Here is a 17,200-nt window from a genome sequence, read left to right on the forward strand (position 1 = left end):
AAAGATAAATGTGCGTGCAGTTCCAGGCCTCCTTTTAAACGCTGGGAAAGGATTTGGGGCATTTCAACTGTGGTATCCGTGGAACTTACCAATGTCAGCTCTTTACTCGGAATAAACATGAACTCTGCGGCCCTGAGCAGGCTCTGACCCAGGCACGAGAGGGGTCGGGGGCAAGACGTGTTTCTTCCCCAGCCCTCCAGCTAAGGGGAAGGATGTCTGACCTCGGGACCTAGCGCCCCAGGAGGGAGTGGAGAGGGCCAGAACCCGGCAAGGCCTGCTCGTGCAGGCCTGTGTTTGTTTACATGGAGACGAGAACCCAGAGGCCGCCCTATGCGGTGGTTACTATGACACATGGAGGAACCCAGTGAGTGAACTCCCTGGGGTTAGGGAACAAGAGACAAAAATAAGGTAATATCCATCCTCCCAGAGAAGGCGGGAGGAAGAACAATCTGAACTGGGCCACGCACACGTGCAATTGCGCTCATGCACACACACACACACACACACACACACACAAATCCGTGGGAGCATTCATGCATGGGTCCCCATTTCTGATTTAGGAGGAGATCAGTTAAGATGTGTCAGACTAGAGCTGCTTTGGCCGAGCAAGGGGCTGTGTAGCCTTTTCTGCAGCAGACCCCTTGTCTGTGTCTCTTTCTAGGCCCCCGACAAGACAAACAACAGAGCTGGGGGGTGGTGTGTGCACACACACGTGTGTGTGTGTGTGTGTGTGCATGCATGTGTGTGATGAGACTTCTACTCCCTGCAGCGCCTCTCACACATCTGCTCTCACAGAGAGGAGGCCAGGAAGGCTCGCCGGATGCTCTTTTGAGCTCAGGGAGAAGAACCCCCTCTTTTACTCCCTGGGGTTTTTCTAGGGGCTCAGACCAGGGAAACTGGGCCATTTCTAACCCCCTCCTGGCAATGAAGGCTATGAGTCCCCCTGTCTCTAAGACTAATATAGCCCCTTTCTCCCCACCTGACTGGTTCTACTCACTGACAATGCTCTCCAAGTCAGACCCCTAGCTGGGTTGCCCCTAGAATGCACCCCTGCCCCACCTTCCCCCTCCTTCTGCTCCCCTCCACTCCCCATCTCATTTGCCTCGACTCCCACCCCTGCCCCGAAAGGCCTGTTTCTTCTCCCTCCAACTATTTACCTTCAGTACAGAAATAAATCTGACTCTCAGAGAGGATCCTTTCTTAAAAAAGATCAGTTGCCTGAATTCCCTTGGACTGGCTGCCACATTTCTTTTCTTTGTACCTCATTCTCCTGGACTCAGGGGCAAGGACAGGGACTATTCATGGGGGCAAGGGGAGCTGCTCCTTAAGGGCCTGGCCTCAGGACAGGAGGGACAGTGCTTGCCAGAGCAGAGCTGCATGGTCTGGGACAAGGGTGTCGCAGGCTGGGGTGGACACGTAGGGGAGTGCAGGGGAGTGCAGGAGATCTGCAGGAAAACCTCTGGCTGGAGCTCGGGAACCTGGGCTCAAGTTCTAGCATGGCCAAGAGCTCCGAAGAAACCTCAGGTGAGTAACTTAGCTCTCTGAGCCTCGGTTGGTGGGAAGGGCAGTCTGACTCATCTTCAAGCTGTCCTCCAGCTTGATTTATAAGTTGTGGGGGGATGGAAATGAGGCTAAGGAATTGAATTTGGTTTCCTGGTGGAAACTTGTGGAAACTTTTTTTTTTTTTTTTTTGCTACCATGTATTAAACATTTCTTAATGATTATCAACAACACTTCCAGAAGGATTTCTAAGCATTTGACATCTGTGAATTTACTTGCTCCTCACAGCAGTCCTAGGAGGTAGGTGCTATGATTTTCCCCATCACACAGACTAGGAAACCGAAACACAGACTAAGTAAGGAGCCCGAGGAGCTTAGCTGAGATTCAAACCAGGCAGTCTGGCCGCAGAACCCCTGCTCCTCATCACCATGTTCCACATTCCAGGCGCCGTGCGCCATGTTTGCCAAATCCTCTCCATCTTGCAGCTGAGAAATCTGAGCCTCAGAGCAGTTGAGCAACAGCTGAAGGTTACACAGCTGGGAAGCAACAGAGATGAAGTTCCCGGTCAGTCTGGCTTCAGAGGTCCGCTCTCTCCCATCCGCTTCCCATAATCCTGCCAGACCCTCAGGCCCCCCAAAGCCAGCTGATCCAGTATTCTTATATTGCAAAGTCTCTTTAAGCAAATCAGTTCCTCCTTCTGGGCCTCAGTTTCCCCATCTAGAGTTTGATTGGGGTGGACCAGCAGATCCCTGCGGTCCCTTGCAGTCCTGTGAATCCAGGATTCTTGAGGCGTGGTGCTTCTGGCTATAAGGGCAGAGGTGGGCCCTGGGGGTGCAGCCAGAGAGGATGGGGATGGAAAGAAGGGGGAAGCTACAAGAGACAGGAGGGGGGCCATGGGGGCCATGAAGCCAGTTCATGGGAGCAGTTGTATGAAGCAGATGACAGACAGAAAGGGAGAGAGAAGCTTTGGGTGCTGGGGCAGGGGGGCTCCCCAGTCAGTTTGTTCCTTCTTCCTAGGGGTCCCCAAAGCTCAGGGTAGGCCCAGGAGAGCGCTGGGCAAGGGAGAAGGGGTCAGGCCAGCTATGAGCCAGGATAAAGCAGTTTGGGGAATTAACATGGCTGGGGTTCTGTTGTCTTTGCAAATACTCGGAGATGTCCAGTTATTTTAGAAAAATGTATCTGAAGCTGAGATGGCGTGTTTGTGCGGTTGGCCTGGCTTCCGGCTCATGAGTGTGCCCTTGAATTCCTCCCTTCAGGAACTGAGGATCGGTTTCCTGCCTGTACCCTCATTAGGATGTACATACCAGTGAGCTCCATGCTCCTCTTGGGGACCCCACAGGCGCTCTGGGGTCCTCCCCGCACCCCACACTTGTGCACACACATCTGTAGCTTCATGTTTTACTACTCAGCGCTGCTGTGGCAAGCACCACTCCCCCCTGGCTGCACCCGGGCGAGCTTCCTTTTCCCCAGGGCATGCTGGCCAACAAGTCGTGCCCAGCGCAGCTCACGGAGGAGGCGAATGTCATGTGCTGAGGACCAGAGAGAATGGGCTGCATTACCAAGCGGGCTCTCTGGAAAATGTATACTATCACCTTTACCCGAGTATCCCCTCCTTCTCGCCCCCTGCCAGGCCCCCAGCTGTCGCTGTGCTGGACCCTTCAGATGCCTCCTCATGCGTCACAGCTTTGGGCTAACCTCCTCTCTGGCTTGGAGGAGTCAGGGTTCTGGGGAGGCTTCAGGGATTCCAGGGGACATGGATCTATGTTGTGGGCAGTGGCTGTTCCCCGATCCCTGCCCCTCCGTGATGGGTCACTGGACATCGGCTATTGCTGCAATGGTGGTCTGTAGGGTGGGTCGTGGATGAACTTGGCTTCCAAGCAAAGGGTGCAGCCTATCACATGGGTGCCATGCCCAGCCTCCTTAATCCCGCATGCTGTAGTCTGGGTGCCCGGGGCGGGGGTGGGGGGGGGAGGCGGCCCTCCCTCTAAGAACCATTGCAGGGAGCTTGAAGGGACTGACAAAGGGTTATGGGCTCTAGTTACAGACCGAGCAGGGACGGGATGAGCTGACCAGTGAGTAAATGTTGCTAAAGGTGAGGGAGAGCTCCCAGTCGTTGAGGTTTGAAGGACAGCTTGGCTCTCTCCAAAGCTCAGCTCATACCACGTCTGTGGGTCACTATTGATGGCACAGGCTTGGGTCCTCTCCCACGAGTTCTGGAAGGGCATTTGCAAGTTGGGCACCCTGTGCTTTCCCTTCCCCTCCCTCTTTCAGCCTCCTGGGCCTGTGTCACAGGAGGGGCTCAGAGCATAGCTTGGCAGACCCCACGGTTCTGATCGTCTCTCAGAAATGAAGCCCAGGGAGAGCAGAGAAGAGGAGGTGGTCGGGTGGGAAGTGGGGGCTTGCAAAACAGGGACATACCCATTTGCCATTTACCGAAAATGTCCCCCCTTTCTTTTAAAGCTGTTGTTTCCGCAAAGGAAAACTTGTATTTGTCTGTGAGTAAACTGCGCTGTCTTAATGAACTGAAAGCAGGACAGGATGAGCGTTTTTTTGTCCCCATGACTAAGAACAAAGAGCAGCTCACTGGCCTTCAGCAGTCAATACTGTCACCACTCCCCACCCCCCCGTCCCGGTCCCTAGCCTCTCTGCCTGCCCTCTCTTCCTTTGGAGCAGAGCTGAGACCCGAGAAGGGCTCGCCGCACGTCATCTGTGCCCCAGAGTCCTGGCCGGGAGCGTGGTTTTGGCCGGGCAGCGGCCGCTGGCTTGGCCCGCAGGAAACACCACACCCCTCCCTGAGGAGAGCCCGGGCGGGCAGCGGCCTGATGAGAGGTGGCAGGCACTGGGCAAGTGTGGTTTCGGGGAGGTCTGGAGCCTGCCATTCCTTGGTGGCTCAGATGACAGTGGAGAAAGGGACGGAGGGAGGAATTCAGAGATTTTGACCAGCTGGCATCCCCTTTCCCTGCCAAGCCGAGAAGTCTCCCCACCATCTCAGGTCTCAGAGACAAAGCCTTGTTTTCTGGAAGACCTCGCCTCCGCCCTCGACTCTAAGGGAGGATGTCTTCCTGGGTCAGAAGGAGTTTCATTCAGAGGACTTGCCAGGCGCCCTTCTCCGGTCCATCTGTCACCAACTCTCCCTTCACTCCAAGTGCGGACTGTTTCCCCACTTCCACTCTTGGTTCTTGGTCTGGGGGACAGACAGCAGCCTTGGTTTTGGAGTGTCGCAGGATTTGGCACAGCGTATTGGTCACAAGGCTTTGGAAGCTGGGTGGAGGTAGCTAGGGCTGGGGGTCCGGACTGCTGCACGTCGTCCTCTCCCCACGAGACAGAGCTTCACGGCCAGGACTGCCTTTCCCTCTGCAGCGTTTGGAGCCCGAGTCTCCTGCTGCCAGTCCGGTTCCCAGGGCCCCAGGGCCCTGAGAGAGGTCCCTCTCGTCCGAGTGGAGCGCCACCTACGGGGAGAAGGTGGTGGTGGTCTCGGCCTCCATGCTCATGGAGGAGCGCCGGATGTGGCGGCAGGAAGACCACTGGCGGAGCCGTTCCTGGCTCAGGCAGCCCAAGTCCTTGAAGAGCTTGAAGAGGTCATTCCTGAACTTGACACCAATGAAGGCATACAAGAAAGGGTTGACACAGCAGCGGACGCAGGCCAGGCTATAGGTGACATCATAGGCAATGTTGAGCTGCTTACTGAGCTCACAGCTGCCGCTGCCTGTGATATTGAAGTTGGCCACCGTCTGGGCCAGGACCACCCCATTGTAGGGCAGCTGGAAGGCGATGAAGACCACGACCACAGCGATGATGACCTTGATGGCCTTGTTGCGCTCGAAGTTGCGGGCCTGGAGCAGGGTGCGGATGATGACGAGGTAACAGAAGCTCATGGCCCCCAGGGGGATCAGAAAGCCCACCACCATCTGGGCCACCTGGATGGTGATCAGGTCTTCCACATGCTCGGTGACAAGGGAGCACCGCAGGGCTTGCTCGCTGCTGCTTTTCTGGAGGCCACTGTACAGCAGCTCCGGGGTGGACAGCACCATGGCCAGCATCCAGATGCCCACGCAGGACAGTTTGCTGATGAGGAGAACACGGGCACGGTGGCGGTGGGCCGAGACGGCCTGGACAATGGCCACGTAGCGGTCAATGCTGATGCAAAGAAGCAGCAGCATACCGCTGAAGAAGCTTATCTTGTAGATGCCGAAGATGATCTTGCAAATGTGCACACCAAAGATCCAGGACTTGGCTGCGCTGTAGGCCCAGAAGGGAAGGGTCAGGAGGAAGAGGATGTCGGCCATGGCCAGGTTGAGTAGGTAGGTGTCGGTCATGGTCTTGAGCCTCTTGAAATAGATGTAGGTCAGCACGACCAGCCCGTTGCCCAGCAGGCCCATGAAGCAAATGATGGTGTACATGAGTGGCAGGAACCAGGCTTTAAAGTTCCGCACATCTTTCTTGAAGCATACGGACTCGTAGAGAGTGTAGTCCACCGTGGTATTGTCTCCGATGTAATCATCCGTGACCTCATCTTGGCACAGGCACACCTGCGGGGGAGGGAACAGGGCAACACCATTCAGCTTAGCCAAGTAGGATCCAGCTCAACTCAGCTCACCTTGAGGCCCCGGGATTGCCCAGAGCAGTGGTCCCCATTAGGGGCATCATCCACAAAGCCTGCAAATTCTCGGGCCCCATCTGGGACCTACGAACCTGGAATCTCCGGGGGCGGAGCCCTAGGATCTGTTTTTCTAAACTTCCCAGGTGGCTCCCTGGCTTAAAACTGGTGCTTCCCCAAATTTAACATGCACATGAATTACCTGGCGGTCTTGTCAAAATGTGTGTCCTGATCAGATAGGTTGGGACCGGAGATTCTGCACTTCTTATAAGTAGCAAGGGTCTGTTCTCACCAACTCAGAGAGGCTCGGCATTACGTGTCCTGACAGTGGACTGGAAATCATCTGGGCTTTGAGGTCCCATGAGCCTCGGGCCACATAAACACACTTTATCTCTGAGCCTCAGTTTCCTCATCTGTGAGATGGAGATGACTATAATCTCCCTCCATGGCTGGGGTAAGGTGCTTAACCTCGGTTCTGGGGCCCAGAAACTCCAGGAGAGGAGGAATGTGTGTCTTTCATCTTGAGCCTCCTTTTAGAATCTGCTAGAAAGAGTTTTCCAGGGAGCCTACAAAGTACTTCAGCTTTTGAGGGGAAATCCACGTCGGGGTTCAGGTTGAGGAGGGCCTGGAGTCAGAAGGCAGATACTCTGTTAAGAAGCCTCAAAACTCTGGTTTGGGGCAAGCTGCTGTGACCCTGCATGATGAGTGACTTGCAAAATTCTACGGATCCCAGGGCCCGAGGTACGGTGCCTGGCACGCAGCAGGGGCTCCGGCAACATGTGCCCAAGGGCACTGAACTGTACAGCTATGACGGGGTGGAGGGTGCCCTGCTGGGCCACTGCCTCCTCAGCTGTGATGGAGTCCTCCCTGCATCTCCAGCAAGAGCATGGGACTCCGTTGTCTCCTACTCTCCCTCTGGGCTCCCACCCTCTCCCCCTACCTCTCTGTCTCTCTCTTCCTTCCAGTCTCTTCCGGCAGATCCCAATCAGTCGGGCTCAGCGGCTCAGGGCCTTTTTTTTTTTTTTTTTTAAAGCCCATTTGTAGGGCAAGCTGAAGTATCAGGCAACCTGCTGTGATTTTATCAATGAAGGAGGGCATGCACCCCTGCACCCCTACGCACAGGGACAGCTGAGCCTCTGTAGGCTGGCAGCTGGGCTGTGGGGCTGCCAGGGGAAGCTCATGGCCCCTCCTCTGGGAACTGGGCTCTGGGCAGCTCACAGTGATGGGTTTTCATGCACCTGGGGAGCTGGAGGGACTTTAGAGACGAGGAAAGGGAGGCTTTTGGAGAACTTCGTTCAAGGTCACACAGCCAGAGTGGAACTCGGTCTCTTCCCCACATCCTGTCTCTGCCTTTCTCACTTCCAAATCCTGAATTTATCACTGTCACAGAACGAGGACAAAATAATATCCAAGAGCCTTTTCTCTGGGCGCTGCTATCTTGAGAAAAGTTAGCGGCACCCCCCTTTCCCCTCATCTGGGCATGACTGCAGCCTGGGAGTCCTGAAGAGGCTGACTGCTCTCAGCCCTAACTCACGGTAAGTCCCAGGGTTATAAGTCTGGGGTCCCCGGACATAAGGGGGGTATACCCAGCCTTTATGAAGAGTGCTCCCCACCAGCATGACCTGCCCTCTTTTTCCACCCTTTACTACTTCCGGACTCTGGGCCACTAGGCACGATGCCTCTGCAGCCCACAGCCCCACCACATCCTGCCCCGTCTGAGCCACCCCCATTCCCCCAAGTAAAGAGAAGAATGAGCCCCAGCTGTCCCTCATCCCCTCCCCAATCTTCCATTCTCCACTTCTAGCAATATAGCCCCTCCCAAGTCCTGAAGCAGGAAGAAAGAGGGGAGGGAGTGGTGATGGGGAAGGGGGCCAGGCTGTGGGCTGCAGCCCAAGCTCCAGGGGGCCTCTGGGATGGGGTTTTGGGAACAGTGCCCAGCTTGGGGCCTGCCTCTGGCCGGAGCTCCTGGAAAGCTGCCCCTCTGGCCTCCAGACTTGGGGAAAAGCCAAATTCTGAAGGCCTGCCTCTCCAGCTTTGGACTTGGCCTCCCCCTCCCCCTCCAGAGAGCTCCCACCCCCAACCAATGGAAGAGAAGACTATGAGTTACAGTTTCTTCTAACTCCAGTGCTCGGTGGGGCCAGCTTTCCTGTCTCCATTTCTGGGACTGAGAAGCAGAACAGTGTAAATTGGGGGACTTGGCTCCTGCAGAGTTTGGGGACCTATAAAGTACGTAAACTCCCCTACCCCCAGTGTCCCGGGCCCCATGCTTTCTTCCCTCCCCACTAAGTGGGGCTCAGATGGGCCTCTTTATTTCATAGAAGGGACTGGGGCCTCCAGGGGAGGCTTTGGCTGGACACCGGGGGCGGGAGACAGCTTTGGAGTAATAGGATCATAACGAGGCCACCAGACCACATGTTCTCTCGGCTCATGTATGAAGTTTTGCACGCACGTCTGTGCACACACATGCACAGACTCCAGGAAACTCACAGCCGTTGCTTTGTGCCCTTCCCCTCGACAGACTCAGACGGAGCCCGCATTTCTGTATCCTGAATGGGGACGGTGCAAGTGCGGTGGGGGAGAAGGTGGTGTCTTATTTCCCCTGTGTTTTAATTTAAGCGGCATCCAGGACGTTCGGAGACCACGTGTAGCTTGTAGGGTCACTCAGCAGATGGAGAGGGGCAGCCACCGGCTTAAGGAACAGCGGGTGGGTTTGTGTCTGGGTCTCTTTCTTTACAGCAAGTGCCCCCCTCCTCCACCACCAGGATTCTGGGGGTGGGAAAGGGTGGGCTTGGGGAGGGGGTTTGGGGGAGGGAACAGAGCTTTTGTTGGGCGCAGATCTCACCTGGAAAATGACAAGGAGAGCCACCACCAGCAGGCTTTTCATTGGTTTCCCTGCAGGAGACAAGGTGAGAAAGTTACTGCTTGGCAGGGGCAGCTCTTTGTTAGGAAAGAAGGCCTCAGGGAGGGGTGGGGGCACTGTTGGGAACTTTCCTCACAAGCCCCAGGCACCTCGTTTGCCTGGAACATCAGAACCAGATTGTGCCTTGAAGCACCTGGCTGGCTGCCCAGCCTTGCCGGCCCTCACCTCCTCTTAGTGGGATCAGAATGCATGGCAGCCCCTGCTCCCTACCCCCTTCCTGGCTCTTCAGAGCATCTTCTGGAGTTGGAAAGCCCGCCCTGGCCCACACTGCCCCTCAAGGCTGAGTTTCAGGCTGAGTTTCACCTGACCCTGACTCCTGGGTTTGAGTGGCCCCTCCCACCCCAGGTTGTATGAGAAGCAAGGCCTTGAGGGGGGTGATGGTAACTCTGTGTGTGTGTCCTGCACTGCTCCTTGCCAGGAACCACTGGGGAGCATCTTTTCTGCATCCGGGTGAGTGGGCAACCCCATCTGCAGCCCGAGTGTCCTCTGGGGGAGGCCAGCTGAGGAGACAGGCTGATGCCACAGGGCTAGGTGGAGGAGTGAGGTTACTTCCTGGCATCTCAAGGATGGGAAAGTGCTTCGGGGACCCATCTGCTCCCCACAACCCCTCATTCAACTGACATTCATTAAGGCCAACTTGTGGTTTCCTTGGCCTACTCCCTCAGCCTGTCGGTGGAGCAGGGACCTCTTCCCTTTCACCCAGTGCAGGCCCAGAATGAAGAAGGCATCCAGGAACTGTGGGTTGATGAGTGAATGAACCAGCGAGTGAGCGAGTGAATGAATGCCCCAGCTTCTCCTTCTTCCGGGGGAGAGAGCGCCGGGGTGGCCTGAGGGGACGCAGCCCTAGGACGGTATGGTACGATAGATAGAGACTATTCTCTGAGGTAACTACTTTTTTTGCTTGACTGAAGTGTGTGTGTGTGTACGTTTGCTCTTTTGTTTCTAATCTGGGGCCTCGCGAGATGTGGGAAAAGGGAAGACACTCAGCCATGGGAGGGGAGCCTGCCCGGCCTGCGCAGAGCAGGGTTGGAACCTGGGTACGTTCTGGAAGTCGGGAGGCTCTCTTGAGTCTGAGCAGCGGGTTGAGACCCCAGGTTAGCCCAGGCCTGGTGTGCTGCCGACAGAGTATGGGGCCTTGGCCACTCAGTTCTGCTTTGTGGCTGAGGTGAGGGCTGGAGTGGGAGCTTATTTCCTCGGAGGGCTGAGCAGGGAGGACAGTGCACGGGGTAATTTATGTAGCAGTCTTATCTCACCTAACCGTCTGGGAGCACCCAGAGGACAGGAGTTGTGCTTTCTGACCTTTGTAGCCCCCTCCCAGGAACCTGACCCTTAGCCTCCCAGCCAGGGCCTGGCCCACAGCACAATCAGTAACTAGGACGCCACAGATGAATGCCAAGGCAGGACTTGCAGGCCGGTCACACCTCCAGTCTCAACAGGGACAGGGAAATGCTTGGGACTCCGCTTCAGGCACCTTCTGGAAGCTGGGGACCCTCTTCCTGAAAGCAAGGGGTTCTGCTTCTCACGAGGGAGCGGATTGCCAGGGATTCTCTGTCCTTGGCTACAGCGCCACCTGCTGGAAGTGTCTCTGCACGACACCCAATTTTCTGCACGCTCCAGGTGGAGTGCCTAAGGCAGGGGATTCTGGGCTTGGGGGGGTTCCTGGGCCAAGGAGGAAGAGCCTCAAGCCACAAAAATAAATACATAGTTTTCCCACCTCAAGTAAGTTATATTGCACACTACTGCTAGGTACGTCTTTCTAAGGCAGCGCTCTGATGCCAAGCCCCACCAGGCCTCCTAAATCCTGAGGATTCTCCCTCCAGCCCTACGGAGGAAGGCCCTGAAACTTAGTATGGCAGTCAAGCCCCTCACTGTCTGCCTGCACCTGCCTTCCTGGCTATGTCTTCTCTTTCTGAGGACAGCCACCCACTGTCCCATTGTCCCCGGCTTGCCCCTGAGTATCTGCAGTCCTAGGTAGGAATAGAGGACTGTGCAACGTCCTAGCTCCCCTCTCCCATCCCCCTTCCTCGCCGAATTACCATGGGAGGCCGCCCTCAAGCCCACATCTCTATCTTCAACAGGCTCTTGTCAGGGTCCAACGCACCGCCCATTCTCCACTGACTCATCTTGGTGTGAAGTGCTCGAGGTTTCTTTAAACAGGCACAAATCTTTCGTTACTCTAGAGAAAGCCCACTTTGACTGTCAGTGAGAACCGAGAAACCTCAAAGTTTTGATAAGTCACAACGGGTAGATGCAAGGAGTAAGAACTGTTTCTATTTCACTCCATCAACCCCTTCCCCGGGGCCCTGTCCCATTCCTTTGCCCCTGGTGGAGGGGAGGGGGGAGGGGGTGAGACTAGGCTATGTGTGCGTGTGTACATGATTTCTCATTCCAGGTGTATTGGAAATGGTGGATGAACAAGGATCCGTAGAACCCAAACAGGCCATTTTCAAGAAAGGTGACCAAATGGGAATTTAGGGGAACTCTGGTGTGTGGCAGGAGCCTGGTCAGTGGCCATGAGTCAGATCATTTCTGTCTGTTACAGAGTCATAAAGCAACAAGCCTTGGGCAGCAGCTTGGGTGAGGCCACTGAAGTTGGGAATCTCAGGGGTTGAGACGTGGATGACTTATATGTTGGGTATTTTCTGAGTTCTTGGGTTTCTAGTAATAATCATAATGAGAAGAAAATTCCCTAGAACTCCGACCTGAGCCCCTAGCAAGGAAAACTGCTTTCCTGTCTGGGTGGAGGGATTGCTGGTTGGTTGCTCTTCCAAATCCCTAACTTTCATCCCCACATTTTCCAGACCCTCTAGGGAATCATGGCTACCCATTTAGCTGGCCCCAAAAGCCACCCCAAACTTTTTCCTCTCTGGAATTTCTCACCTGCCAACACAACTTTTTTAGGGGAGGCAGGAGAGAGGGGGAGGGAAGAAGCCGGGAAGGGGTAAGGAAATTTGAAGAGAAGGTGAGAAGCCTGGGGGCTCCCCTTTCAGACAACAGGCAGGGAGGTAGGACAACTAGGGGAACCTTGCAGTCCCTATGATATCAACTTCTTTACCCAGTGATAGAATTCAAATTCATTGAGCTCTCACTATGCACCAAATCGTTCCATGTATGATCACTGTCATTATGGTAGGTAGGTACTACTATAATTCCCCTCTAGGACTGAGGAAACTGAAGCACAGGGAGATTAGCAAACTTCCCAGAGTCACACAGTTGGCTAATAATGGAGTTGGGCTTTGAATCCTTCAGTTTCTAGAAACCACACTCCTAAGCCATCTTTATGTTGCCTCTTAGTCTTTCCGTATCTCTCCCTCATAACATCCTGTGAACGATGCCTTGTGATTCTCATGCTATTCCAAAAAACAGTGGCCCAGAGAGGTTAAGCCACTTGCCTGGGGTCACACAGCTGCTAAGAGATGGATCTGAGATTTGATTGGAACTCTCACTACCTGTGTCACCTTACATACCTCTTGAGTCCTCCATGGAGCGTGACGAGAGTCCTCACTTTCCTACATCCTGTGGGTCATCTAGCTCTGTTGCTCCTGTCCCCTAACATCTCAGAGCCGGCCCCACCTCTGTCCTGACATCTGACTTTCAGAGTTCCTTCTGAAGTGCAGCCCACGTCCCTTAACTTACCTGACTGAAAAAGAAAAATCTTCACCGGCTCCCTATTGCTTTCAGGACAACCCCTCAGCAAGGCCACACAAAATCTTGAAGACTGGTCCTCCTGTGCCTCTTGCCTCCCTTCTTACCTTCCTCCTGGGCATGGCCACGTTCTTGACACCTCCTTCCATTTGCTCCTACCTTGTTTCTGTTAGCTTTTGTCGGAGCTGACTGATGGGGAGTCCACTGGCTGAGCCCCAGGATGTTCTGCTTGGCTACATTGGATTTGCATTTGGATGACTTTTGGTGGGGCTTGCCTCCTCTGGTTCACTCTGCTCCCCTCCACTTACTACATCTTACATCCCTTCCCTCATTTGCTTTGTGGGCCCCTGATGGAAATCGAGTCTGCTCTCCCTGCCACCTCCCACCTCCCTTGTTCCTCCTTGTCTGGTTTGAAAACTTGGACACACCTTTCAAAACCCAACTTAAATGCTCTTCCGACCTATGTTCCATGGGCACCACTTTTCTTTGGAGCATCCCACGTGCCTCACGGTGACCCCATCAGCACTATGTCTCTCCCTGTCTCCGTGGCTTATGCACCCGTGTGACTCTCTCCCTACAGGACTGGTCATGCCCGAATTCCCCCATCAATGAGAGGTGACTGGAAGAATACCAAAGAGGAGAGATTTTCCCAACGGCTCCCAGAGGCTGCAGCCCTCCCCTCCTTCCCAGCCATGCTCCCACACCAGGAGGCTTTGGCTCAGCATTCTTTCACCTTCCCTCTGCCACCATTTCAGACCAAGCTATGAGACATAAGTCTCTCACAGGCTCCTTTTTTCTTTTCTCTGTTTTGGAGAATTCTGAGGTCTTAAGACTCCTCTCTCAAAGGTGGGAGGGCGCCTGGGGCTGCTCATTCAAATCATGAAAGAGACCAGCTCAGCCCCGCTTCAGCTTTGGTGTTTTCATTTTGTGTAACAGAAACTCTGCCTCTTCACCCACCTCTTGCTCCCTGCTGGGCAGACGGAGAGAGAAAAACAGATCGTTCATGGCCCATCCGCCCCACCAACGGCCCCCGAGTCTGTTCTGAGCAAAGCTTCCCTCAGTGGCTTCCCTTCCTACCAGTATTTCAGGCTTGGCCGTTGGGGCTCTCTCTCTCGAGTTGAGTGAAGCGGGCGAGAACATCCCTTTCTCCCAAACCAGAGGTTGCCCTCCCTCCCCGCATCAAAGCCTGTGAGGCTAGCACCCCAAACCCAGCTCTGGGGGAAGACCCTCAGTGGCGGCCCAGAGTTGGTTCTCAGAGGCCCGTGGAGCCAGGGTGCACGGCCCTCCCTGACTCTCTGTTCAGTCATTTCAGGTCTTGAATTGGTCTGAGGCTTGAAATCAACCGTGGCAGGAGAATTTACACTATGGAAATTGGCAAGAACTACCAATCTGCGCCCCTCCCGCTCCTCCATGGGGACACACAGAGGTCACAGAGGTCTCCCTCACGGAGGTCCCACAGGGAGTCAGGAACCAGTCCTCAGTGGGCGATGGCCTGTGTTCTGTGACTGTGGTAAGTGGCGGGGGGCGGGGGTCTGGGGAATGGGATTGGGGAACAGGCTGCTGGGAGGAGAGGACGTCGGAAGAGATTTTTAAAAACTGAAATCAACTCAGAGTTGTTGATGTCATTCATTCATTCATTCATTCCACAAACTTTCTGCTCATACCCCCAAAGCCTCTGAGACAGAGATGCAAAGATCCGGTCCAGTGGTGGGTCGGGCGGCTACTTTAACCCATTTACAGCAGATCTCTGGGTCCACCCGGGGTTCTGGGTAGGCCAGGGGAGGGGGTAGGCAGAGTAAAGGCAAGAAGCTGTGGTGTGGTGGGAGGAGTGTGAGGACAGCACAGGGCGCACCAGTGAACCTTCACTTTTTAAAGGCAACCTCTTGCGGCTTTGAGGCTGCCGTGGTGCTTCGCTTGCTGGTGAGAATGAACCATCCAGGAACTTGGCCTCTGTAGCCTCAGCCAGGTCTGACTTCATAGCCGAGATTTACACATGGGGTGTCTAGAACTGGACGTACCCCATACCCCTCACAACCCTCTCAGAGTTTCTTTTGTAATCCCTCTCGTTAAGACCAAGGTTAGATCAGAGGACAGGCTTTTTAAAGGGATGAGTCATCGGCCAGGGCAGAAAACGTGAAGTGGGCTATGACTTCTCCAGGCTGAATGCCCCGTTGTTGTCCCATGTCCTGTTGCCCACCCAGCCTTTAACCTGCACGCGGCGGGAGCGGAGCCAGAGGGACGTGGAGCCTGCTTGCGTTTGTCCTACCCCCGTACTGCATACCCTAACCTTCCCTTTGCTCCTAAGAGCACGGAGCTTCTGATCCCTGCTTAGCAGGTGAGAAAGGTAGAAAGCAGAGGGAGGACGAGGAGTGGAGGGCCCGGAGCCCTCTGAGGACTTTTCCCCTGGTCCGGAGGTCCCAGGGAGCCTCACCCATCACCCCAAGCTGAGGGGCCATCCAGATCACCACCAACCTCAGCCCTGCTGCCTTCTCCAGTTCTTACTGTTCTAGAAAGACACCACCTCGCCACCCCCACCGCTCCCTGTCTTTCCTGGTGCCAATGGTCACCCCTTTCCCCAGCTCTGAAAAGTGCATCTGTTGTGCCTGGGAGAACAGGGTGGCTGATTCCCACCAGGACAGACCCTGATTAGTTGGGAGGCTCCCCCACGCTTTCCACCTGCCTCCTCCACCTCCATTCCACAGGGTCAGGCTGGATGTCAGAGTGACCCCGTGCTGCTCTTTCCCACATGGGGAGGCTCACTCACCCAGGTCCATGACACTCTCTGGGCAGCTGAAACCACACAGGAAGGCTGTGCCGGGTCTTGAGCTCCCACTGTCTGGGGAGGAAGTGCTTTTAAGTTCTGAGAGGAGCCACCCTCTTCTCTGCCCCTCCTACCCCAGCTCCTTCCTCCAATCCGACCTCAACCACGGCCCCCACGGTGCCTTCTAGAACCAAGGGGTATGAGAAGGTGACAGTGACAGCCCACTCACTGGTCATAGGATCATGAATCATCAGGTTATTTATATTGAAAAAGCCCCCTGTGTAGCCCAGCAGATAAGGATCCCAACCCAAGACAGGAGAATTTGGGCAAGTTTTTGACTGCACACACGTTTAAGCCTGAATACCCCGGGCCAGGGCATCAGAGGTGAACGAGGGATTCAGTGTCACAGAAAACTACATTTCCCAAACTACTTTGCCCTCCAGCTTCTCGGATAAATTTGGCCAATGGGAGGCACTGACAGGTGATGCAAGGTAGAGGAGAAGGGGGATGTCAGAATGTTTCAGACAGCTTTATTGAGATAGAACTCACATTTATATATATATAATTCACCTTTTTAAAGTTTACCAGTCAATGGTTTTGTATATTCACAGAGTTGTGCAAACATTACCACCATCAATTTTAGAAGATTTTTTAATCACCTCTTCCCATTTGTTAGCAATGACTCCCCATCTCCCCTCCAACCCTGTCCCCAGGCCCTGGTCACCACCACCAATCTTTCTATCTCTATAGATTTGCCTTTTGTAGACACTTCACATCAATAGATTTATATATATGGACTTTATGTCTGGCTTCTTTCACTTAGCATCATGTTTTAAAGGTTCATCCTTGTTATAGGTTAATCCATGTCTCATATCTCATTGCTTTTCATGGCCCAGTAATATTCCATCGTATGGATATAACCACATTTGGTTTATCTGTTATCAGTTCAACATTTGGATGGTTTCTACTTTGTGGCTCTTATGAGTCATGCTGCTATGAACAGTCATGTACAAATTTTTGTGTGGACAAATGTTTTTATTTCTCTTGGGTACATACCTAGGAGTGGAATTGCCTGGTCATATGGTAATTCCATGTTTAATGGTTTTATTTATTATTTATTTATTTATTTATTTATGAGAGAGAGCACACCTAAGGGTGGAGGGGAGGGGCAGTGGTAGAGGAAGAGAGAAAATCTCAAGCAGACTTCACACTGAGTACAGAGCCTGGCATAGGGCTTTATCTCATGACCCCTGAGATCATGACCTGAGACGAAATTAAGAGTTAGATGCTTAACTGACTGAGCCATCCAGGTGCCCCCCATGTTTAACATTTTGAAGAACTGTCAAGCTATTTCCCATAGTGGCTTCATGATTTTATATTTCATACACAATATATAATATGGTTCAATATATGAAGGATCCTTGAAAAAACCTGTTATTGTCTTTTTGATTCTAGTCTTCTGGTGGTTATGAGATGGTATCTCATTGTGGTTTTGACTTGCATTACCCTAATGACGTTGAGCACATTTTCATGTGCTTATTGACCATTGCTATATATTCTTTGAAGAAACATCTATTTAAGTCATTTTCCCAGGACGCCTAGGTGGCTCAGTTGGTTAAGCATCTGCCTTCTGCTCAGGTCATGATCCTGGAGTCCCGGGATGGAGTCCTGCATTGGGCCACCTGCTCAGCAGGGAGTCTGCTTCTCCCTCTGCCCTTCACCCAACTCGTACTCTCTCTCTCACTCTCTCTCCCTCAAATGATAAAAATAAATAAAA

General features: G+C 53.8%; 1 protein-coding gene across 1 annotated transcript; it reads right to left on the bottom strand.

The window, feature by feature from the left end:
- Positions 1-1,754: 1,754 nt before the first annotated feature.
- CCR7 (C-C motif chemokine receptor 7) lies at positions 1,755-15,485 on the bottom strand. Its single transcript, XM_080826535.1, has 3 exons — positions 15,427-15,485; positions 8,940-8,989; positions 1,755-6,029 (listed from the first exon to the last, which is right to left on the bottom strand). Exons 1-3 carry the CDS (start codon positions 15,434-15,436, stop codon positions 4,950-4,952), a joined length of 1,140 nt encoding a protein of 379 aa, XP_080682661.1. The 5' UTR covers positions 15,437-15,485; the 3' UTR covers positions 1,755-4,949.
- Positions 15,486-17,200: the final 1,715 nt, after the last annotated feature.

The sequence above is a fragment of the Martes martes genome (genome assembly GCF_963455335.1).
Source record: "Martes martes genome assembly, chromosome: 16".
Lineage (NCBI taxonomy): Eukaryota > Metazoa > Chordata > Mammalia > Carnivora > Mustelidae > Martes > Martes martes.